Source organism: Hyla sarda, chromosome 5, assembly GCF_029499605.1.
Source record: "Hyla sarda isolate aHylSar1 chromosome 5, aHylSar1.hap1, whole genome shotgun sequence".
Lineage (NCBI taxonomy): Eukaryota > Metazoa > Chordata > Amphibia > Anura > Hylidae > Hyla > Hyla sarda.
The window spans coordinates 66,514,667-66,534,330 of record NC_079193.1 but is presented as its reverse complement, the minus strand read 5'-3'; the positions used below and the strand labels follow the sequence as shown (position 1 = coordinate 66,534,330).

Sequence of the window (19,664 nt, the reverse complement as noted above, 5' to 3'; positions counted from 1 at the left end):
GAGCTTCTCTCTCTTTGAGCTCTGCTCTTCTGCTAAGCTGAGGTCCAGTGCAGTCGCCTAGTGTGTGTGTCCAGAGTGTTGGAGACCTCAAAGTCCAGTCCTGCAGCCACCATCAAGTCAAGTAAGCTAAAGTCACAGCTTTATGAATCAAGTCAAGTCAGTCCCTGTCATTTGTCAAGTCAGCGTGGTCTGCATTCAATTGTCCAGTCCTAATACAAGTCCCAGCAAGCCCTTAAGGTCTCTGCATCACTGGTCACCTCCTTGGGCCCTGGCTGAACTGTATAGACTTTACCAACTGTCTACCCTCAGTAAAGCTACCGTTGTCTGTAACTTGGCGTCAGAGTCTTTATTGTCTCCGTGCCTAGCCCAGGATCCAGCGGTGTACCTTCGAGTGGTTATAGGCTAAACTATGCCCTGGCGTCACAAATACAAGTGGTTAATGCCATCTACCCCTAGGGTAACAACATCTGCCCTGCGTCACACACCCCGCCACCACAAATGTCTAGTAATAAAATCTTCAACTTTTCTTTAGAAGAGATCTTAGATCCATGCACCAGACCAGTTTATTGACTAATATGCATAGGAGAGACAGCTTCTTACAAAACTTGAAATTTCAACACTTACCATTTATTGCGTAATGCGAATCAAGAGATACAGGATCTGGCTTGTGTCCAACAAATGTGGAAAGAGGTGTCTGAAAAGACTAGTGTTCTGCCTATGCTCGCACCAGCACTTTGACAGATTTACAGCAACAACTGCTAGCTTCATCTGATTTCAGGGTGGACACATGTAATGGTTTGTATGCTAACTTTAGTATCATTCACTACAATGTGTTTCACAGACAACCTTCTGCATGGTCTTCCTGGGGACTACAGCACTCAGTCTCATCGCGGCACAAAAACCTCCCTGCTGGCTTACTATTAACAGATAGTAGTAAACTGCATAGCTAATGGAAAAATAAAGTAGACTTTAGTGTCCTCTTAAAAATAAATCCTAATTGGTAAGAATCATTTGCATAATGACTCAGGAACAATCCTGGTTTCCATGACATTAACCCTTCTGTGCCAGGAATGCAAAAATGAAAGGAGCTACTTTAATTATATAGATTTGTTCAATGCACTTAAGAGTTCTCCATATTGGAGTTAGGCCTTTTTCACATCTTCAGAAAAGAACGAGCTAAAACAAAACCTTTATTTGTGCTTTTAAAATATTTACTTCTAGGACAAACAACCAAATATCAGGAGAACTGGACGCTTGTACGGTCACATTGCAAGAAATAAGTTCTGGCCCCAAAGGATATCCTAACTAGGCTAGGGGTAGTATATGACACTTGGTCTTAGGGCCCTGATTCTGTCCCTGATACTCCCTATACCAGTGGTCTTCAACCTGCGGACCTCCAGATGTTTCAAAACTACAACTCCCAGCATGCCCGGACGGCAGCGATTCACCTCAAGCCCAAATCCAGCCTAGAAGCACTGATAAGGAAGGAAATGAGATTGAGAGAGGAAGTGCAATTTTGGGTCTAGTACACAGCGACTGTGTGCTGCAGCACTGGTGTGTACAACAACTGAAAAGCTAATAGTAGCCATAGTAGCCAGCCAGTTAGGGTGAGCAGAGCACTAAAAGCATATTGTCCTCTATTAAGTGTAACATGTTCGTACATCTAAGTGGTGTACCATTTTGTTCCTATTAACGTCTTAAGGGATTAGATACTGTGAAAGGCCAGCCAAAAGTACACACCTGCTGGTGTTGTAGACAAATACTGATTTAAGCGTAGTGGAGCGTATTGTACTCCCCTCATATACGCATGTCAGGCAGAGAAGTGCCAGGACATGCACAGGAGTCACAGCTAGGGGCCTGAGCTTCCGGTATCAGCTAGCGGTCGTGTCTCAACCAGCAACCCATCTGCCATCATTAATTGGTTCCACTTCATCGCAAGTGACATCTGACACCCTCAGTCAACAGTCGGTGGGTTCCTCAGGCCCAACCTTCAGTTGGCATGGCCCGGGAGCAGTCCCTGTCCTCCCATTGCCCCTGTTCTATGTTGTTCCCTCCCCCACAGAAGTATCTTATGCTGTGAGTTCAGCTCCACTATTTAGTGAGGACAATCTAGAGGACAGTCAGCAGCTACTGCCCAGCCAAGAAGTGGAGGAGACATCCGCCGCTTCCTCTGCTAGGTGGGCAAGTAGTGATGAGAAGAGTGGCGTGGGAGGTGTTGTTGCGAGCATACAGGCTCCTGAAGCAGACACTGTTGAGGAACCTGAGGAGGAAATGAGTGACGGTTCAGTCACAGCTTGATGATGATAACGCAGATCACAATTAGGAGCCGGATGCAGAAGGGGCTTCATCATCATCAGGAGAAGAGGGTTGCAGGTTGCCCGTGAGGCAGCAGCTGAGCCAGCAAGGTGGTAGCATGGTTGGCAGTCAGCTTGGTGGCAGATGTGGAAAGTTTGGAGCCAAACGAGCCCGGAGTAGACAACCTGCTTTGCGGCAGCCTACCTTTCCGGGAGGTAGTGGAACAGGGGTTCCTGGAGTCGGCGGCAGTAGCAGTTAATTGGTGTGGACTATTGGTGGGAAAATCAGCTACTCAGTGGTGTGGCAGTTTTTCATCAAGCATGCGGAGGATGTTAACCTGGCCACATGCAAGATGTGTCAGCAGAAGGTGAAGCGTGGCCAGGGTCCCAATGTTGGCACCAAGGCCCTGCGTCAACATATGTAGCGTCACCATAAAGTGGCCTGGGAGTGGCTCCGATGTGGTGGTCCAGCCTGCTGCATCACCCAATGGCACGCCACTCCCTGTTTCAGCCAGCCAAGGCTCACCACCTCAGCCGAAGGAAGCTGTGTATCATACGTATCTTCTGTCGTTCCTGATTCTTCTGCTCCTCCTACTTCGAGTCAGTCATTCTGCCAGCAATCCATCGGCGAAGCCATGTCCAAGAGACAACAGTATGCACCCACTCATCCAACGACGCAGAAGCTGAATGTGCTCCTGTCCAAGTTGCTGTTGCTGCAGTCTCTCCCTTTTCAAGTGGTGGACTCTGCACCACTTGAAATGGCTTGTGCCGAGCCGAGGTGGAGAGTCCCAAGCCATCATTTCTTTGCGAAGAAGACAGTACCACAATTTTGAGGAACAGAAGGTGGGCATTGAGCCTCTCATGTGGAGCTGTAACTACGGTCAGAGACAATACATGTCCCACTGGGTTAATATGGTTCCTGCACAGCCACTTGGATAGGTCACGCCGCCTCCGCGTCCACGATCCCAGGCCGTTGGTCCTGTGACAGTGTGCACCTCCAACCTCCTCATCCTCCTGTGTTCTCAGCCTTCACTGAACGGACAAGTCTCAGTGCCGGCGGTGTCACGCTGTTCTTCACATGGTTTGTCTTGGCGAATGGAGTCACACAGGGGAGGAACTGCTAAAAGTCATTCATCAAGAAATCGAATCATGGCTTACTCCACGAAACTGGAAATGGGAACCATGGTGACTGACCACGGGAAGAACATCCTGTCTGCCATACTACAAGGAAGCCTGAGACATGCGCCCTGCATGGCACACGTGTTCAATCTGGTTGTCAAGCAGTCCCTGAAGTGCTCCCCCCATCTGCAGGACATCCTAACAATGGGAAGGAAACTTTGAAAGCACTACAGCCACTCGTAAACCACAAAGCACACCCTCCTTGACCTGCAGCGTCAGAACGGTAGCCCCCAAAATAGTCTCATTTGCGACATTTCCACACGTTGGAATTCCACCTACCATATGTTGGACCGACTATACGAACAGAGAAAAGCCATCACAGATTCCTTGATGATGCAAGCGGATAGGGGGACTCCCCTGTGTAACTTCAATATCAACCAGTGGCAGCTCATAGGTGACACCTGCCGTTTGCTGAGGCCCTTTGATGAAGCCACATTATTGGTCAGTCGCCAGGATTACAGGATGAGCAACGTCATTCCACTGCTTCATTTACTACAACAAGTGTTGGAAACAATGGCTGGTCAGGGCACTGGAGACATGGCGCCTACATATCATAGCTACTTACATGAGCCCTGTGGGGGCTGAACTGGAGGAGTAGGGGCACAGTGGAGCACAGTTTAGGTTTCGCGAGATGGGTGGTTTTCCTAGTCATCTGACAGGAGAGGAGGAGCAGGAGCAGCTAGAGGAGCTTGAGGGTTATGAGAAAGGCGAGACAGAGGACCCAGACACACCGTGGTTGTATGCAGTGGAGATGGAGGCAGGGAGTCCCTCCGAGTCACTTGCACAAATGGCACGATGCATGTTCACTTGCTTGTGTAGTAACCGACGAATTGTCACCATTCGGCAGCGGGATGACTTCTGGCTCTCCACCTTATTGGCCCCTCGCTACCGGCACAAAATGGGGGCCTTTTTTACACCCACTGAGAGGGAGAACAAACTGACCTACTACAGAGACATCCTACGTAGTCAGTTGGCCGATGCCTATCTGCGCCATTGTCCATCCTCTCGCAGGTTTGACTCGGGGGGCCCTCTGCGCTCTCCTTCCACTGCCATGGCTGCATGGCCGCATAGTGAAGCAACTCATCAGCAGCGGGTAGACCTGGAGCAGGACCTGAACCAACAGGTGGTGGCATACCTTGACATGACCATGTCAACACACCTAGAAGATCCGCTGGAGTTCTGGGCAGCCAAACTTGATTTGTGGCAGAAACTAGCAGAGTTTGCCCTGGAAAAGCTGTCCTGCCCAGCCAGTAGTGTGCTGGGCAGGACAGAGTGGGTGTTTAGTGTGGCAGGGGCTATAGTAACCCCTAGGAGAACTAGTTTGTCCATGAAAAATTTGAAGAGACTGACCTTTGTGAAGATAAATCAGGCATGGATCAGCCAGGATTTCCACCGACCAATGCCTGATGCATCAGAGTAGCTTGACCATGGTGCCACACCAACACTTCACAAATATGGATAGTGTAAAAACATATTTAAGGTGCTTCTCCCCAGTTACAGACATTCCTCGGCATCAGACCACAAGTAAGTATTGAGGATATGAACTAGCTAAAACCTAACTTTTCTTAGGATAAAATATATGTAGCCAACATTTTTGGGGAAATCAAACAAAAGGAAAGGTGTGCAAAAAACACCATGTGCCACCTACACCACCAAGTATTGATGTGATGCAAAGACCTCTAAAAGGTGGAAGGGAATAACGTATGGTCCATTGTAACTGGTGGGGGTAAAAACTTCCCCTGTAAGGCAATACTCTCACATTATTAATTCCCTTTTTGGCAAGTGTTACCCGCCCTAAAAAGAGCAGCCCCACACAGGAACCTCTCCCAATTTCCACCTACAAACACTGCCATTTCACAGGATTTTAGGTGGAAATAGGGAGAGTTTCCTGTGTGGGCTGCCCTTTTTAGGGAGAGTAACACTTGCCAAGAAGGGAATTAATAATGCGAGAGTAGGGCCTTACAGGGGAAGTTTTTACCCCCACCGGTTACAATGAACCATACGTTGTTCCCTTCCACCTTTTAGAGGTCTTTGAATCACATCAATACTTGGTGGTCTAGGTGGCACATGGTGTTTTTTGCACACATTTCCTTTTGTTTGATTAAAAAAAAATATCGGGTACATATATTTTATCCTAAGAATATTATTAAAAGTTACGTTTTACGTAATGCATATCCTCAATACATACTTGTGCAAACTAACACTTTTACAAAAGAGACCGTTTTCTTCTGTCTACCTGCCTCAGCTACTATTCTTATCCTGCCACCCACCTGATGCCAAACATTTGATGCCAAGTTCTCCTTTTTTCACCCACCTTCATCACCGGGTACTCGTATGGCCACCGACCGCATCACTATGTCACCAGCTCACTTTCACGACTCCTGATACTGCTGATACCACCAAGCTTTGTCATTCAGCCACTATATGGTCCCCTCATGCTGCCGCCAACTCCAGGCTGTGTCATTCAGCCACTATATGGTCTCCTCATGCTGCCGCCAACAACAGACTGTGTCATTCAGCCACTATATGGTCTCCTCATGCTTCCGTCACCTCCAGGCTGTGTCTCTGTACCGCCATGTGGTCTCCTTATGCTGCTGGCACATTAAATAAAACTATTTAGGTTCATCTATTTGAAATCTTCAATTTAAATGTAAAAAAAACATCTTTAATCTTTTCAATAGTGAGGCCCTATGGTCTCGTCAGGCTTTTGCCACCTCCACGCTGGGTCATTCAGCCACTATATGGTCTCCTCATGCTTCCGCCACCTCCACGCTGTGTCATTCAGCCACTATATGGTCTCCTCATACTGATGTCACCTCCAGGTCATTGTGCTGCTCTGCACCAGTGATTCTAATGGCGATGCCTCTAAACTGCATGTCATAGTGAATAACAGTATTATTTCATAACCCAGCACACACCCTATGCATGTTACAGAAAGGAAAGTGTTCTACACCCCTATTGAGGCTCTCTTTAGGCCAGAAATAGCCGTTTTTAATACAGATTCGCCGCAAATAAATTCGTACCGAACCAAATTTTAGAGGGAAATTTGGCAAATCGCCCGAATTGACTTTTTAAAAAATTCGCTCATTTCTATGAGCTATCAGATAGGTACTCGTGGAAGGCCTTAGGTGACCTTCTGGGATGATAACTCTACCTAGGCGTAGAGCGTAGTTGGATAAGGAATACAGAATGAGGGACAGAATGAGGTCTCTTAGGTCAAGTGTCAAATATCACCCCTAGCCTAGTTTGGATATTCTTTGGGGCCAGACTTCATTTCTTGTAATGTGACACAACTGTTCAAAAGTCCACTTCTCCTGATATTTGTTTGTCTTTCCTAGAAGAGAATATTTTAAAAGTATAAATAAAGGTTATGTTTTAGCTTGTTCTTTTCTGTTGGATTGTATTTGACTTTACACAAGCAGAATCTATCAGATGTTCTATCATGGCCCATTTACATAACCGACACAACACAGCCAATGGATTTGAACAGACCTGCTAAAGACTATGAGGGGTATGTATAGTATAGTTACTTTTTGCGACATACAGTTGCACCAAATGGTTTAGAACATTACCACTGAAGTGGTAGTCGTGATTTCAGTTACAATCATGCATTGGTTTGGAATTTGTTAATTGCGACTTTTTGGTTTGGCACAAATTTTGGTGCAAATATCTTTATTAAGGCCCAAATCCTCACCAACAATAAAATGACAGAAAATAGCTACAAAAATAGAATGTAGAACATTTATACAGTGCCCAACCAAAAAGTGGAAAAGGGACCCTGAACAATAAAAGAAGCAACCTGATAGGTTGCTAGGGGAAAATGCAACACTTTTCCAAAGCCAAAGTCTGGATGAATATCCCCCTAAAGCACAAATTAAAAACAGCAAAAAAGGCCCTGGCTGTGCGAGCTTTACCTTTACAAACCAGCCAAAGTCCCAAGGTCAGATTTAACTGCCTCACAGTCAGGAAGTTCTGCCTGGAGTTCTGGGGCAGGAGTCTGCGCCTTTTGTAGGGCTGCATTTGTGGCAAAATTACAAACTTCCGTGCAACAATTACGCTCCATTTGACGCAAAAAAAACATACATAAAATCACACATTGCAACACCATTATTGATACATACGCCCCTATGTTTGGTCTGCTATATGCCAATACAGTGTATGTTTTTTTGCACGACATAATAGCATAGTATACCACACTTTTCTATCTTAGCATACAGAAGATCAAATAACTACTTATGATCTGTTAAAACCTATGGGTATGCCTTTGACAATATACTGAAGTATACCAAGAGTGGAGATATCAAACTTGATCTGATGGAGGCCTTAAATGGGCACTGTCAGATACGAAAACTTTATAATATATAAAATACTTAATCAAATTTTATTTCCTTTTTAGGCCTCTTTCACACTACCGTTGTCACATGGTAGTGTGATGGCTGTCAGGGCCACCAGGGGGAATAGCGGGAGAAAAAATACTGTGCCATCTTTTTCTCCTGCTACTCCAACTGAAAAAAAAACGGTGCCCGAAGGACCCCATTGACTTTAATGGGGTCCATCGGGACCCACTGTTGACTGTTGCGCCCTGTCAAAATAAAGGCCGTCAAACTAAATAAAAAGAGAGTTTGACGGCCGTTCTTGACGGGGCGCAACGGCAGTGTGAAAGAAGCCTTATAGAAATCATGGCTAATAAAATCATGGCTTTGTCCAAGCTAAAGCACAGGCATGGACAAAGTCCAGTAAGTGAGGATGGGCAAGCACTCCTCTGTGAGCACAGAGGAGTACTATCAGATAGGAGAGAGCACAGAGGAGTACTATCAGACAGGAGAGAGCACAGAGGAGTACTATCAGACAGGAGAGAGCACAGAGGAGTACTATCAGACAGGAGAGAGCACAGAGGAGTGCTATCAGACAGGAGAGAGCACAGAGGAGTCCTATCAGACAGGAGAGAGCACAGAGGAGTAATATCAGACGAGAGAGAGCACAGAGGAGTCCTATCACACAGGAGAGAGCACAGAGGAGTCCTGTCAGACAGGAGAGAGCACAGAGGAGTACTATCAGACAGGAGAGAGCACAGAGGAGTCCTGTCAGACAGGAGAGAGCACAGAGGAGTACTGTCAGAGAGGAGAGAACACAGAGGAGTATTGTCAGACAGGACAGAGCACAGCGGAGTGCTATCAGACAGGAGAGAGCACAGAGGAGTGCTATCAGACAGGAGAGAGCACAGAGGAGTCCTATCAGACAGGAGAGAGCACAGAGGAGTAATATCAGACAAGAGAGAGCACAGAGGAGTCCTATCACACAGGAGAGAGCACAGAGGAGTCCTGTCAGACAGGAGAGAGCACAGAGGAGTACTATCAGACAGGAGAGAGCACAGAGGAGTCCTGTCAGACAGGAGAGAGCACAGAGGAGTACTATCAGACAGGAGAGAGCAAAGAGGAGTCCTGTCAGACAGGAGAGAGCACAGAGGAGTACTATCAGACAGGAGAGAACACAGGGGAGTATTTTCAGACAGGACAGAGCACAGCGGAGTGCTATCAGACAGGAGAGAGCACAGAGGAGTCCTATCAGACAGGAGAGAGCACAGAGGAGACCTATCAGACAGGAGAGAGCACAGAGAAGTCGTATCAGACGGGAGAGAGCACAGAGGAGTGATATCCTACAGGAGAGAGCACAGGGGAGTACTATCAGATGGGAGAGAGAGCACAGAGGAGTGCTATCATACATGGGAGAGCACAGAGGAGTACTATCAGACGGGAGAGAGCACAGAGGAGTACTATCAGACAGGAGAGAGCACAGAGGAGTCCTATCAGACAGGAGAGAGCACAGAGGAGTCCTATCAGACAGGAGAGAGCACAGAGGAGTACTATCAGACAGGAGAGAGCACAGAGGAGTCCTATCAGACGGGAGAGAGCACAGAGGAGTACTATCATACAGGAGAGTGCACAGAGAAGTGCTATCATACAGGGGAGAGCACAGAGGAGTACTATCAGACGGGAGAGAGCACAGAGGAGTACTATCAGACAGGAGAGAGCACAGAGGAGTCCTATCAGACAGGAGAGAGCACAGAGGAGTCCTATCAGACAGGAGAGAGCACAGAGGAGTACTATCAGACAGGAGAGAGCACAGAGGAGTCCTATCAGACGGGAGAGAGCACAGAGGAGTACTATCATACAGGAGAGTGCACAGAGAAGTGCTATCATACAGGGGAGAGCACAGAGGAGTACTATCAGACGGGAGAGAGCACAGAGGAGTGCTATCATACAGGAGAGAGTACAGAGAAGTGCTATCATACAGGGGAGAGCACAGAGGAGTACTATCAGACAGGAGATAGCACAGAGGAGTCCTATCAAACAGAAGAGAGCACAGAGGAGTGCTAGCCCACCGTCACTTGCTGGACATTGGCCATGCCTGTGCTACAGCTTGGACAAAGCCATGATTTTATAAGCCATAATTTCTATGAAAAGGAAATAACATTTTCTTATGAAGTACATTAGAAAGGTTAATGTTTTGCCAAGATGTAAAACATATCTGACAGTGCCCTTTTAAAATATAAGAATAGGTGACGGTGATATAAAATCTAAGAATAGGTGACTGTGATTTCGTACTATATAAATTAAATGATATACATATGTATATGCATATTATGCTAAATAATCTTTACAAAAATACACAGATATCACCTATATGACCTATACACCCAGATGTATTCTATATTCTTATTAATTAGACAATTAAAACTTGTTGCAAATTCTTTGGCAATTTAAAGAGCTGATGTTTCTGTAGTTGCAGACAAAAGGGAAGTTGGATGTTTGTCAAAGTTTTACTTGGCCAGTCCGATGGATTAGTTCCTCATACAGTAAATGAGCTTTCAATACCACGTTGTGCTGGACTTGAAATGCTGAATATAAGGGATAAGTCACTGGCTGCTTTAATCAATGTCATTTTGTTAAATTATTTTAAACTGCCCATAATGTTACATAATATGATTGACTCATCACAGTTACAATTGTAATATCTCATTCACAGCCAAATTGTCCAACTCAATGAAGAAAGCATGCAACCTCTCAATACAATTACCATTAGATAGAGTTATACTGTCCTGCCTTTCCGGATACATTTGCAGCATATCTAGGCCCCGTTCAGACGTAGCAGTTTCAATATGAATTTTAAGTGGTGAAAATCTGCGACATAGTACAATAAAATATGTGTGGATGGAGTTTCTAAATCCTCATTCACATATTACAGATTTTTCTGGTGCAGATAAGAGGACCTGCTAAGGATGTCCAAATCCATAGAATGCCTATTGTGTTGTGGATTTGCATTAGATTTTTGCTGTGGATCCCCCCATGGCAAATACCACGAACACTTTGGGTATGTTCACACAGTGGATATTTTTGCAGAATGTCTACTTGGAAAATTTCCAGACGACATTTTGCATACAGGAGTGCTCGGAAATGTGCCATCTCTATTAGGGTACGTTCACACTGACAAATATCTCAGTGGAATTTGTGCTGAACAAATCCGCTCAGAAATGACAGTTTTTTTCCGCGCGGAATCTGCGTAGGTATTTACGTGGAATCTGCACGGAATAGCGCGAAGATTCCTCACAGAAATCAAGTTGGAGTTCAGCGCAGCATAGGAGACATTGTAAATTTTCTTTTGCAGGAATTCCGCGCAATTTCCACATGAATTCCGCGCAATTTCCACACGAATTCCACGTGAATTCTGCGCGGAAGTGTGGCGGCCTGAAAAAAATAATTACATTGACTTCTATGGAGTTACCACGCGAATTCCGCATGAAGAAAGAACATGTTAATTCTTCATGCGGAACGGAATTCAGTGACGGAGTTCCGATAGCGAAAATTCCTCAGTGTGAACTGAGGAGCAGAATTTTCATTACATGCTATGTGGTTTTTCACTGCTGAATGATTTAGAGAGGAATAAGCGAGCAGAATTACTCGTGGAAATTCCTCTCCGAACCCTCGGTGTGAACATACCCTAAGCAGTAATGCATTTCCGAGCGTATTCTGCAGAAAGAATTGACATTTTGACAGGCCAGAATCTGAATTTCTGCAGCAGATGTTTTCACTGCAAAAATTCCGCTGTTTGCACAGTGCAGCAGAATCCCATTAAACACAAAGGGGGAGATTTATCAAAACCTGTCCAGAGGAAAAGTTGCCCAGTTGCCCATAGCAACCAATTAGATTGCCCCTTTCATTTTTAACAAGGCCTCTGAAAAATGAAAGAAGCGATCTGATTGGTTGCTATGGGCAACTTGGCAACTTTTCCTCTGCACTGATTTTGATAAATCTCCCTCCAATGGGACTCTGCTGGAACAGAATTTCCAAGCACAACTTTCCCGCAGGACTCCATCCGGAAATTTCTACTGTGTGAACGAGGCCTTAGGTTACGGTCACTGGAGGTAATCTCACTAGGAACCCTCCTGATTACATCAGTGGTCTCAAACTGTGGCCCTCCAGATGTTGCAAAACTTCAACTCCCAGCATGCCCGGACAGCCGTTGGCTGACCAAGTTTTCAGCCTCTGACAGTAAGTAGGGATCTTAAAGGGGTACTCCCATGGATTTTTTAAATCAACTGGTGCCAGAAAGTTAAACAGATTTGTAAATGACTTCTATTAAAAAAATCCTAATCCTTCCAGTACTTTTTAGGGGCTATATACTACAGAAGAAATGCTTTTCTTTTTGGATTTCTCTGATGTCACGACCACAGTGCTCTCTGCTGACCTCTGCTGTTCATTTTTGGAACTGTCCAGAGCAGGAGAAAATCCCCATAGCAAACATATGCTGCTCTGGACAGTTCCTAAAATGGACAGCAGAGGTCAGCAGAGAGCACTGTGGTCATGACATGAGAGAAATCCAAAAAGAAAAGCATTTCCTCTGTCGTATACAGCCCATAAAATGTATTGGAAGGATTAAGATTTTTTAATAGAAGTCATTTACAAATCTGTTTAACTTTCTGGCACCAGTTGATTTAAAAAAAAAAAAAAAAAAGTTTTCCACGGGAGTATCCCTTTAATGGTTAAAAATGAAACAAAAAATATGCTAAAAGTTGAAGTTGAATAAGCTTCGAGGTGGTTATCCTTATATATGTAAATAATGTCTTATCACTGTATGATGAACAGTTTCAGAACCTTCTAATACTTTGGTGGAGGTTTAGGTAACTGTCTAAAAGAAAACCATATTTGTTGCCCATAGCAACCAGAGTTCAGCTTTCATTTCATATTCTGGTTTTGAAAAACTAAAGCTGCTTTGTGATTGGTTGTTATGGGCCACAAAGATAGCCTTTGTTATCCATAGCAACCAGTCAGCACCTCCATTTCTTAAACTGCTCTGGTAAAATGAAAGCTTTGCTCTGATTGGTTGCTATCGGCAGCAAATATGGTTTTCTGTTAGGCAATCTGCCCTACAAAGTATATTAAAAGGATGGGGGAGATTTATCAAAGCCTGTGTACAGGAGAAGTGGTGCAGTTGCCAATAGCAACCAATCAGATTGCTTCTTTCATTTTTTTAAAAGGCCCCTGAAACTGAAAGAAGCGATCTGATTGGCTGCTATGGACCCCACTCTTTCTCTACACAGGTTTTGATAAATCTCCCCCAGAGAACTTTTTATGTATATTGAGCATTATTTACATTAAAGAGATTTTCTCACAAATACAAGTTATACCCTATGCAAGGGACGAGTGAGTGATCACGGGGCGCCTAATGGGATCCCTAGCAACCTCTAAAACAAGAAACAGAGGGGGGACTTTTTTTCCGCAGACCGTGCCAGATATGTTGAAAAAGTGTCGCCAGACACATTTTCTAAATAATTTTGCCTTGTTTGCCCCATGTAGAACTTTTTTTTAGGGGTGTGGCCTCAAATAGGGGGTGCAGCAAGTTGCAGTCGATAACCAAAACGCTTAAGAGGTGAATTTAACATTGCACCATGTGCACAAAACAGCAGATTTTCATTAAAAACGTTGGGAGTCCGCTGCAAGTAAAATCCCGCTCTAAATGAAACTATGTAAATCATGTGCAGGGGCCCTTTAAAGTTTCATGTCACTTCTTTTTTTCCATGTTTTTTTTTAACATTTCTAATTGAAATCAGTGATATGATGCAGAAACTACACAGTTTTTGCTCGTGCGGACAAGGCCTAAGAATAAGGTGTGCAAAACCTCTTTAGTTTTGTTACTTTGTTACCCATTGATTTCATTGGGTAGCAAAATACACAGCAGCAAATACGCAGCAAAATGCGACATGTGTGACCCTACCCTTAATGGACTTGTGTATGTCATTGGGCTGGGTCCTTCCATCAGAGCCCACTATATAGGCCAGAACTTTGGCAGGCTCCAGACTTAAAGAGGTACTCCGGTGGAATTTTTTTTTTTTTAAATCAGCTGGTGCCAGAAAGTTAAACAGATTTGTAAATGACTTCTGTTCAAAAATCTTTATCCTTCCAGTACTTTTTAGCGGCTGTATGCTACAGAGGAAATTCTTTTCTTTTTTAATTTCTTTTTTGTCTTATCCACAGTGCTCTCTGCTGACACCTGATGCCCATATCAGGAACTGTCCAGAGCAGGAGAAAATCCCCATTGTAAACCTCTCCTGCTCTGGACAGTTCCTCTCACGGACAGAGGTGTCAGCAGAGAGCACTGTGGACAAGAAAAAAAAGAAATTCAAAAAGAAAAGAATTTCCTCTGTAGCATGCAGCTGCTAAAAAGTACTGGAAGGGTAAAGATTTTTTTAATAAAAGTCATTCACAAATCTGTTTACTTTTCTGGCACCAGTTCATTAAAAAAAAAATGTTTTCCACCAGAGTACCCCTTTAAGCTGTCCATCTGAATGGCTGTAATTTAATACCATATCGTCTACAGGGAGGGATAGGAATCTGGCCACATTTTACCGCAGCATAATCTTTGAGGTCTAGTGGCATTTAGATTATTGGCGGTATCAATAAAGGTCCAACTTTTACAAAGAACAGTGACATATCATCTTTGCAGGTATACATCACTATCATGGATCAATTTTTTAGATTTCCACCATAAACTTTCAAAAAGATTTAGTTCTGGACTGTTCGTGGCCATGTGATTTACTTGATATGCTCTTCCTAAATAAAGCTCCTGCACTCTTTGCTCTGTCTTAAGAATTATTTTCATCCAATAAAATGACATCATCATTGTCATCAAACATATTTTCTACCACTGAGCTGATAGATGATGTTCATGGGGAAAATGGGGGATGATGATGTCGCCCAAATGATTGTGGAAACTTTCCAATAAAAACATGAATGTTTCTGGGATATTTAAAATTCCTCCTGGTTGTCCTGCAGATCCATCATCAGACAATAGGCCGCTGTTTAGGATGGTTTGTGTTTTCTTGAATGTACAATAAGAAATTTATAGGAATGTTTTTGTAGCTAAAACTTTTCTGGCCATGCTATTATGTCATTACGTGAAGGAACTCTAAAGGAGGAGCTTCAGTATAAATCAAAACTATACTCGGTGACTGCTAACAACAAAAGCACCAACAGAAGCTACAGTATTACACTTGTCCAAATCCAAGGAGAAATGCCACAGGTTCCAAACAACAAATCAGCCTTATACTTCTAGAAAAGGATGTTTCTTCAGTCTTTAGGTTTGGGGAACTTTGTCTACTTGACCTGTGTCAACGCAGAGCCATATATAAATGGGTACCAAGCAACTCATAATGAGGCCCGCCAGCTAGTAACTGGAAGAATACCTCTGTTAGGCTGCCTTCACACTTCTGGCTTACGGGTGCCAGATCCGGCTGGGGGAGGGGCAAACCGGGCTCTTCCGTACCCCAGCCGGACCACAGCGCCGAACGTTGACTCCGATCGGCTAATTTTTGACCCGTATGCGGTTTTGGTATACTACGGTTTTAGGTTCGGTCACAAAACCGCATACGGGTAAAAAATGAGCCGATCGGAGTCACCTTTTGACTCCGGTCGGCTTATTACAGTAAATGGAGTTCAGCGCTGGACCGGCTGGGGTACGGGAGAGCCTGGTTTGCCCCTCCCCCAGCCGGATCCGGCACCCGTAATGTGAAAACGAAATGTGTAAATGCAGCTTAAGACTGTTCTTGCACCGGAGGGAAACTGATGCTAGAACTGATCCCATTCACTTGAATGGGACAGTTCACAATCATCCATTGTCTCAATTTTGACGCCGGATGGTTGGACACACCAGACAGGGGAACGCAGCCGTGCAGAAACAATGGACGCCGGATGCCATACAACTGATGACAACTGGTCATCAGTTGCGGCATCAGTTGCGTGGAGATCTAGGCTGAGTTCACCTATGTCAGATGCCGGACAGTCTTATATATGTGTTTTCTTGCCATCACAAATACCCCTAGACAGCAAATTACTCCAGTGTGAACACAATGCCTGACGGGTTTTTATAAATAGTGCTTTGGTAATGTATTATTTCATCAATTATAAGTACTGCATTCTAATGGAATCCCCTTCAGGTTAGCAGATGATATTATACTGACACCATTTTGTCCAGTCCAATGCTGGAAATCTAATTACAGCCAAATAAACAGCGCAGATTTAAACTTAACTGTATAGCAGTGGTCTCCAATCTTGGGACCTCCGATTGTTGGAAAACTACAACTCCCAGCATGCCCGGACAGCCAACGTCTCCAACCTGCGGACCTCCAGATGTTGCAAAACTACAACTCCCAGCGTGCCCGGACAGCCAACGTCTCCAACCTGCGGACCTCCAGATGTTGCAAAACTACAACTCCCAGCGTGCCCGGACAGCCATTGGCTGTCCGGGCATGCTGGGAGTTGTAGTTTTGCAACAATCGGAGGTCCACAGATTGGAGACCACTGCTGTAGAGACATACAGCAGACACAACCATGGCGAAAAAGTCTATGTTCTGCTTATAGTCTGGTAGGGAAGGCCTTGGTTCCCCATCTTACTCTCAAATCGCTCTTTCTTTAAATGGGCACTGTCAGATATAAAAACTTTAGATATGTTGTAAAGCATGTATAATTAATGGGTTTTATAATTGCTTTCATTAGAACATTTTCAGAATTTCATAGTGAAAAAGCCAGTCAAACAACTGCCCCCCCTGCCTGCTTGGACACATACTAGTGCTGCTGTGTCCATGCATCATCACCTATGTCATGGACACACTTTCTTGATTGACAGCTGTGAGCGCAGGGCTCAGAGCTGGAGGAAAAATCCTCCCACTGTCATCTTGTGTCCCGCTACTGTCAGTCAGGACAAGCTGGGAGTTGTAGTTTTGCTAATGCTATTGCAGATGTGAGCAGACAGCATACTGAGGGAGGGGGCGGAGACCTGCACAGTGAGGCCACGCCCCCTCCCTTTGAGAGGAATTCAGACTAGTGAGCTAAATTAAAAGTGTGATAAAAAAATAAATAAAGATGCTAGACACATAAAAATTAGATGTACATGGTCAGGATTAGGTACTGAGTGATATATATAAAAAATATATGTTTTTGTTGGATCTGACGGGTACGCTTTAAGTGCCATTTTATCCGTAACAAAATATTATGGGATCCCAGGTATTGTTTACACCGTATTGTGTGACATAACAGACCCAGAGGGCTTTGTCCCAATGATTCAATGTGACAATACAACAGATATTCTGAACGCAGAAATGAAAACACAGTAGAGTGAGTCACGCTTCAGACCTGTGGGATCCACATTTTTAGGACACATAGGAGGCTGTACAATACATCTGTGGAGGAAGCCCAGAGGATAAGGAGGGGGCCAGATGTGCAGGAACTATGGGGAAGGGGAGGGGGGGGGGGTACTTACAGGTATATGAACCCTCAGCATCCTGCGCTTCTGGCTGCTGGTCTTTTTGGAAAGCTCCTTCTTCTTCTTAGTATCCATAGCTGTGCTTCCCATTCTTTGATCTATCTCCACAGAATTTTTCGACAACTTGTCGCTGCTCCTGATATCACCAAGGATGTGGAGAACTGCCAGGATCCAGCAAATGCCAGAGAGAGAGATTCCAGGTGACTAGTTGGAGCTCACCCAGCAAAGAAGTCCATAGCCCTTCATAGTGGGGAATGCAAACATGTTGGCAGCAGCTCACACCCCTCTGTGGAGTAAGTGAACCTCACCCTGGCCAGTTGGGCGACTTTATGGAATAAGCAGCCCTGGGGATCAGCATGCACTAAGCAGCTCAGGACTGTCACTTCCAGTGTGTACAAATCAGCAGCACAGCCCTGTAAATCCGTCCCTCTCTCTGAGGGGTGGTGCCATACATTTCCTACATCTGACAGAAGCCAAAACACGCAGCTCAGCCATGAGCTCCACAACACAGGAAGTAAATGCAAGTTTCATATCTGTACATGCGGAACGCAATAGCCTGGGATCATAATGTATTATTACCATGCACTTCCAGTAATGAGCATCTTCCATCTGCTGCGTCACTCGCTACCCGAGCACATTCAGCTCTGCTTTAACCCTATAGTTCCCTTACGGCTGCTGCAACACGTGCACTGGAATCACCTTGCAAGTCTATAATAGGTCGTCAGATAGGAACTGAACATATATATATATATATATATATATATATATATATATATATAAATATATATCTATATCGTATATACTTGAGTATAAGCCGAGTTTTTCAGCATGATTTTTCGTGGTGAAAACGCCCCCCTCGGCTTATACTCGAGTGAACTCTCCGCCTGTCAATCCCTTCTCAGTGGTCTTCATCCTGCGGACCTCCAGATGTTGCAAAACTACAACTCCCAGCATGCCCGGACAGCCATCGGCTGTCCGGGCATGCTGGGAGTTGTAGTTTTGTAACATCTGGAGGTCTGCAGGTCGAAGACCACTGATGAAGGGATTGACAGGCGGTGATGATGAAGGGTGGGATGATGACAGGGTAATGATGAGGAGGGGATGATGACAGGTGATGATGATGGGGGTGATGAAAACAGGGTGATGATGAGGAGGGGATGATGACAGGTGATGATGATGGGGGTGATGATGACAGGGTAATGATGAGGAGGGGATGATGACAGGTGATGATGATGGGGGTGATGATGACAGGGTGATGATGACAGGGGGGGGATGAGGAGGGGATGATGACAGGTGATGATGATGGGGGTGATGATGACGGGGGTGTTAATGACGGGGTCTGGATGATGACAGGGGGGATGATGACAGGGGGGAATGATGTATTTCCCACCCTAGGCTTATAGTCGAGTCAATAACTTTTCCTGGGTTTTTGGGGTGAAATTAGGAGCCTCGGCTTATATTCGGGTCGGCTTATACTCCAGTATATACGGTATGTATATATACTTTGTTATGAAAGAGAAACCTCCATCTGTCTACTGCCTACAGTTCTCCTTTGATATCCTCCTATAAAGCAGAGGGATTGTTCGGCCACCTGAGGCACCAATTCTTCATTCTGAATGCACTTTATATACTATGGGCGAGATTTATCATTCAAAGTGGACCCTACTCTTTTTTTCACCGCCGTTTTTCCTGTCTAACTTTTTCCGTTGCAGCGTGTCATTTATCATAAGTGTGTACTGTAGATGCACGGGCGGGAAAAGCTCTAACTTACCAGGTTTTGTACGTGTATTTTTGGTCGGTGTACTTTAGAGCCTGGAAATCGGGGTTTTTCACAATTTTTTGCGACTTATTCTAAAAGTCGCATATGATAAATAAGGGTGCACTGCATGTCTAAATTGGAAATAGGTGTACTGCTACTCAAAAACTTAGGAAACGTCTACTACAAAAGTCGCACAAATGTAGGCTAAGTTTCCACTTGTTTTTTTTCTGGTAGTTTTTGGAAAATTGCCACTGCAGTTTTTGAGCCAAAGCCAGAAGTTTATTCAAAAGGAATAGGACATATAAAGGAAGAACTTACACTCTTATGGATCCACTTTTGACTTTGGCTCAAAAACTGCAATGGCAGTAATCCAAAAACTGACAGAAAAAAAACCAAGTGGAAACTTAGCCTAAGGCTTCTTTCACACTGCCATTAGTACACAGCAGTGTGATGGCCGTTGGGAGAGCCGGGCAGAATAGCGGGAGAAAAATTATTACTGGTGCCGTCTTTTTCTCCTGCTATTCATAACGGTGCCTGGCGGTCCTCATAATAGTAAATGGGAGCCACCAGGACCCGTTGTTGCCCGTTGCTCCCAGTCATGAGAACGGCCCTTAAAA

The 19,664-nt window shown here is 44.7% G+C and overlaps 1 protein-coding gene across 1 annotated transcript in view; it reads right to left on the bottom strand.

Moving 5' to 3' along the window:
- PRKAG2 (protein kinase AMP-activated non-catalytic subunit gamma 2) overlaps positions 1 to 17,781 on the bottom strand; it is a 391,725-nt gene extending 373,944 nt beyond the window's left edge. The window contains exon 1 of the mRNA XM_056519619.1: positions 17,286 to 17,781. Coding sequence (XP_056375594.1) covers positions 17,286 to 17,378 — 93 coding nt within the window. The 5' untranslated portion in view covers positions 17,379 to 17,781. The remainder of the gene's footprint in view (positions 1 to 17,285) is intronic.
- Positions 17,782 to 19,664: the final 1,883 nt, after the last annotated feature.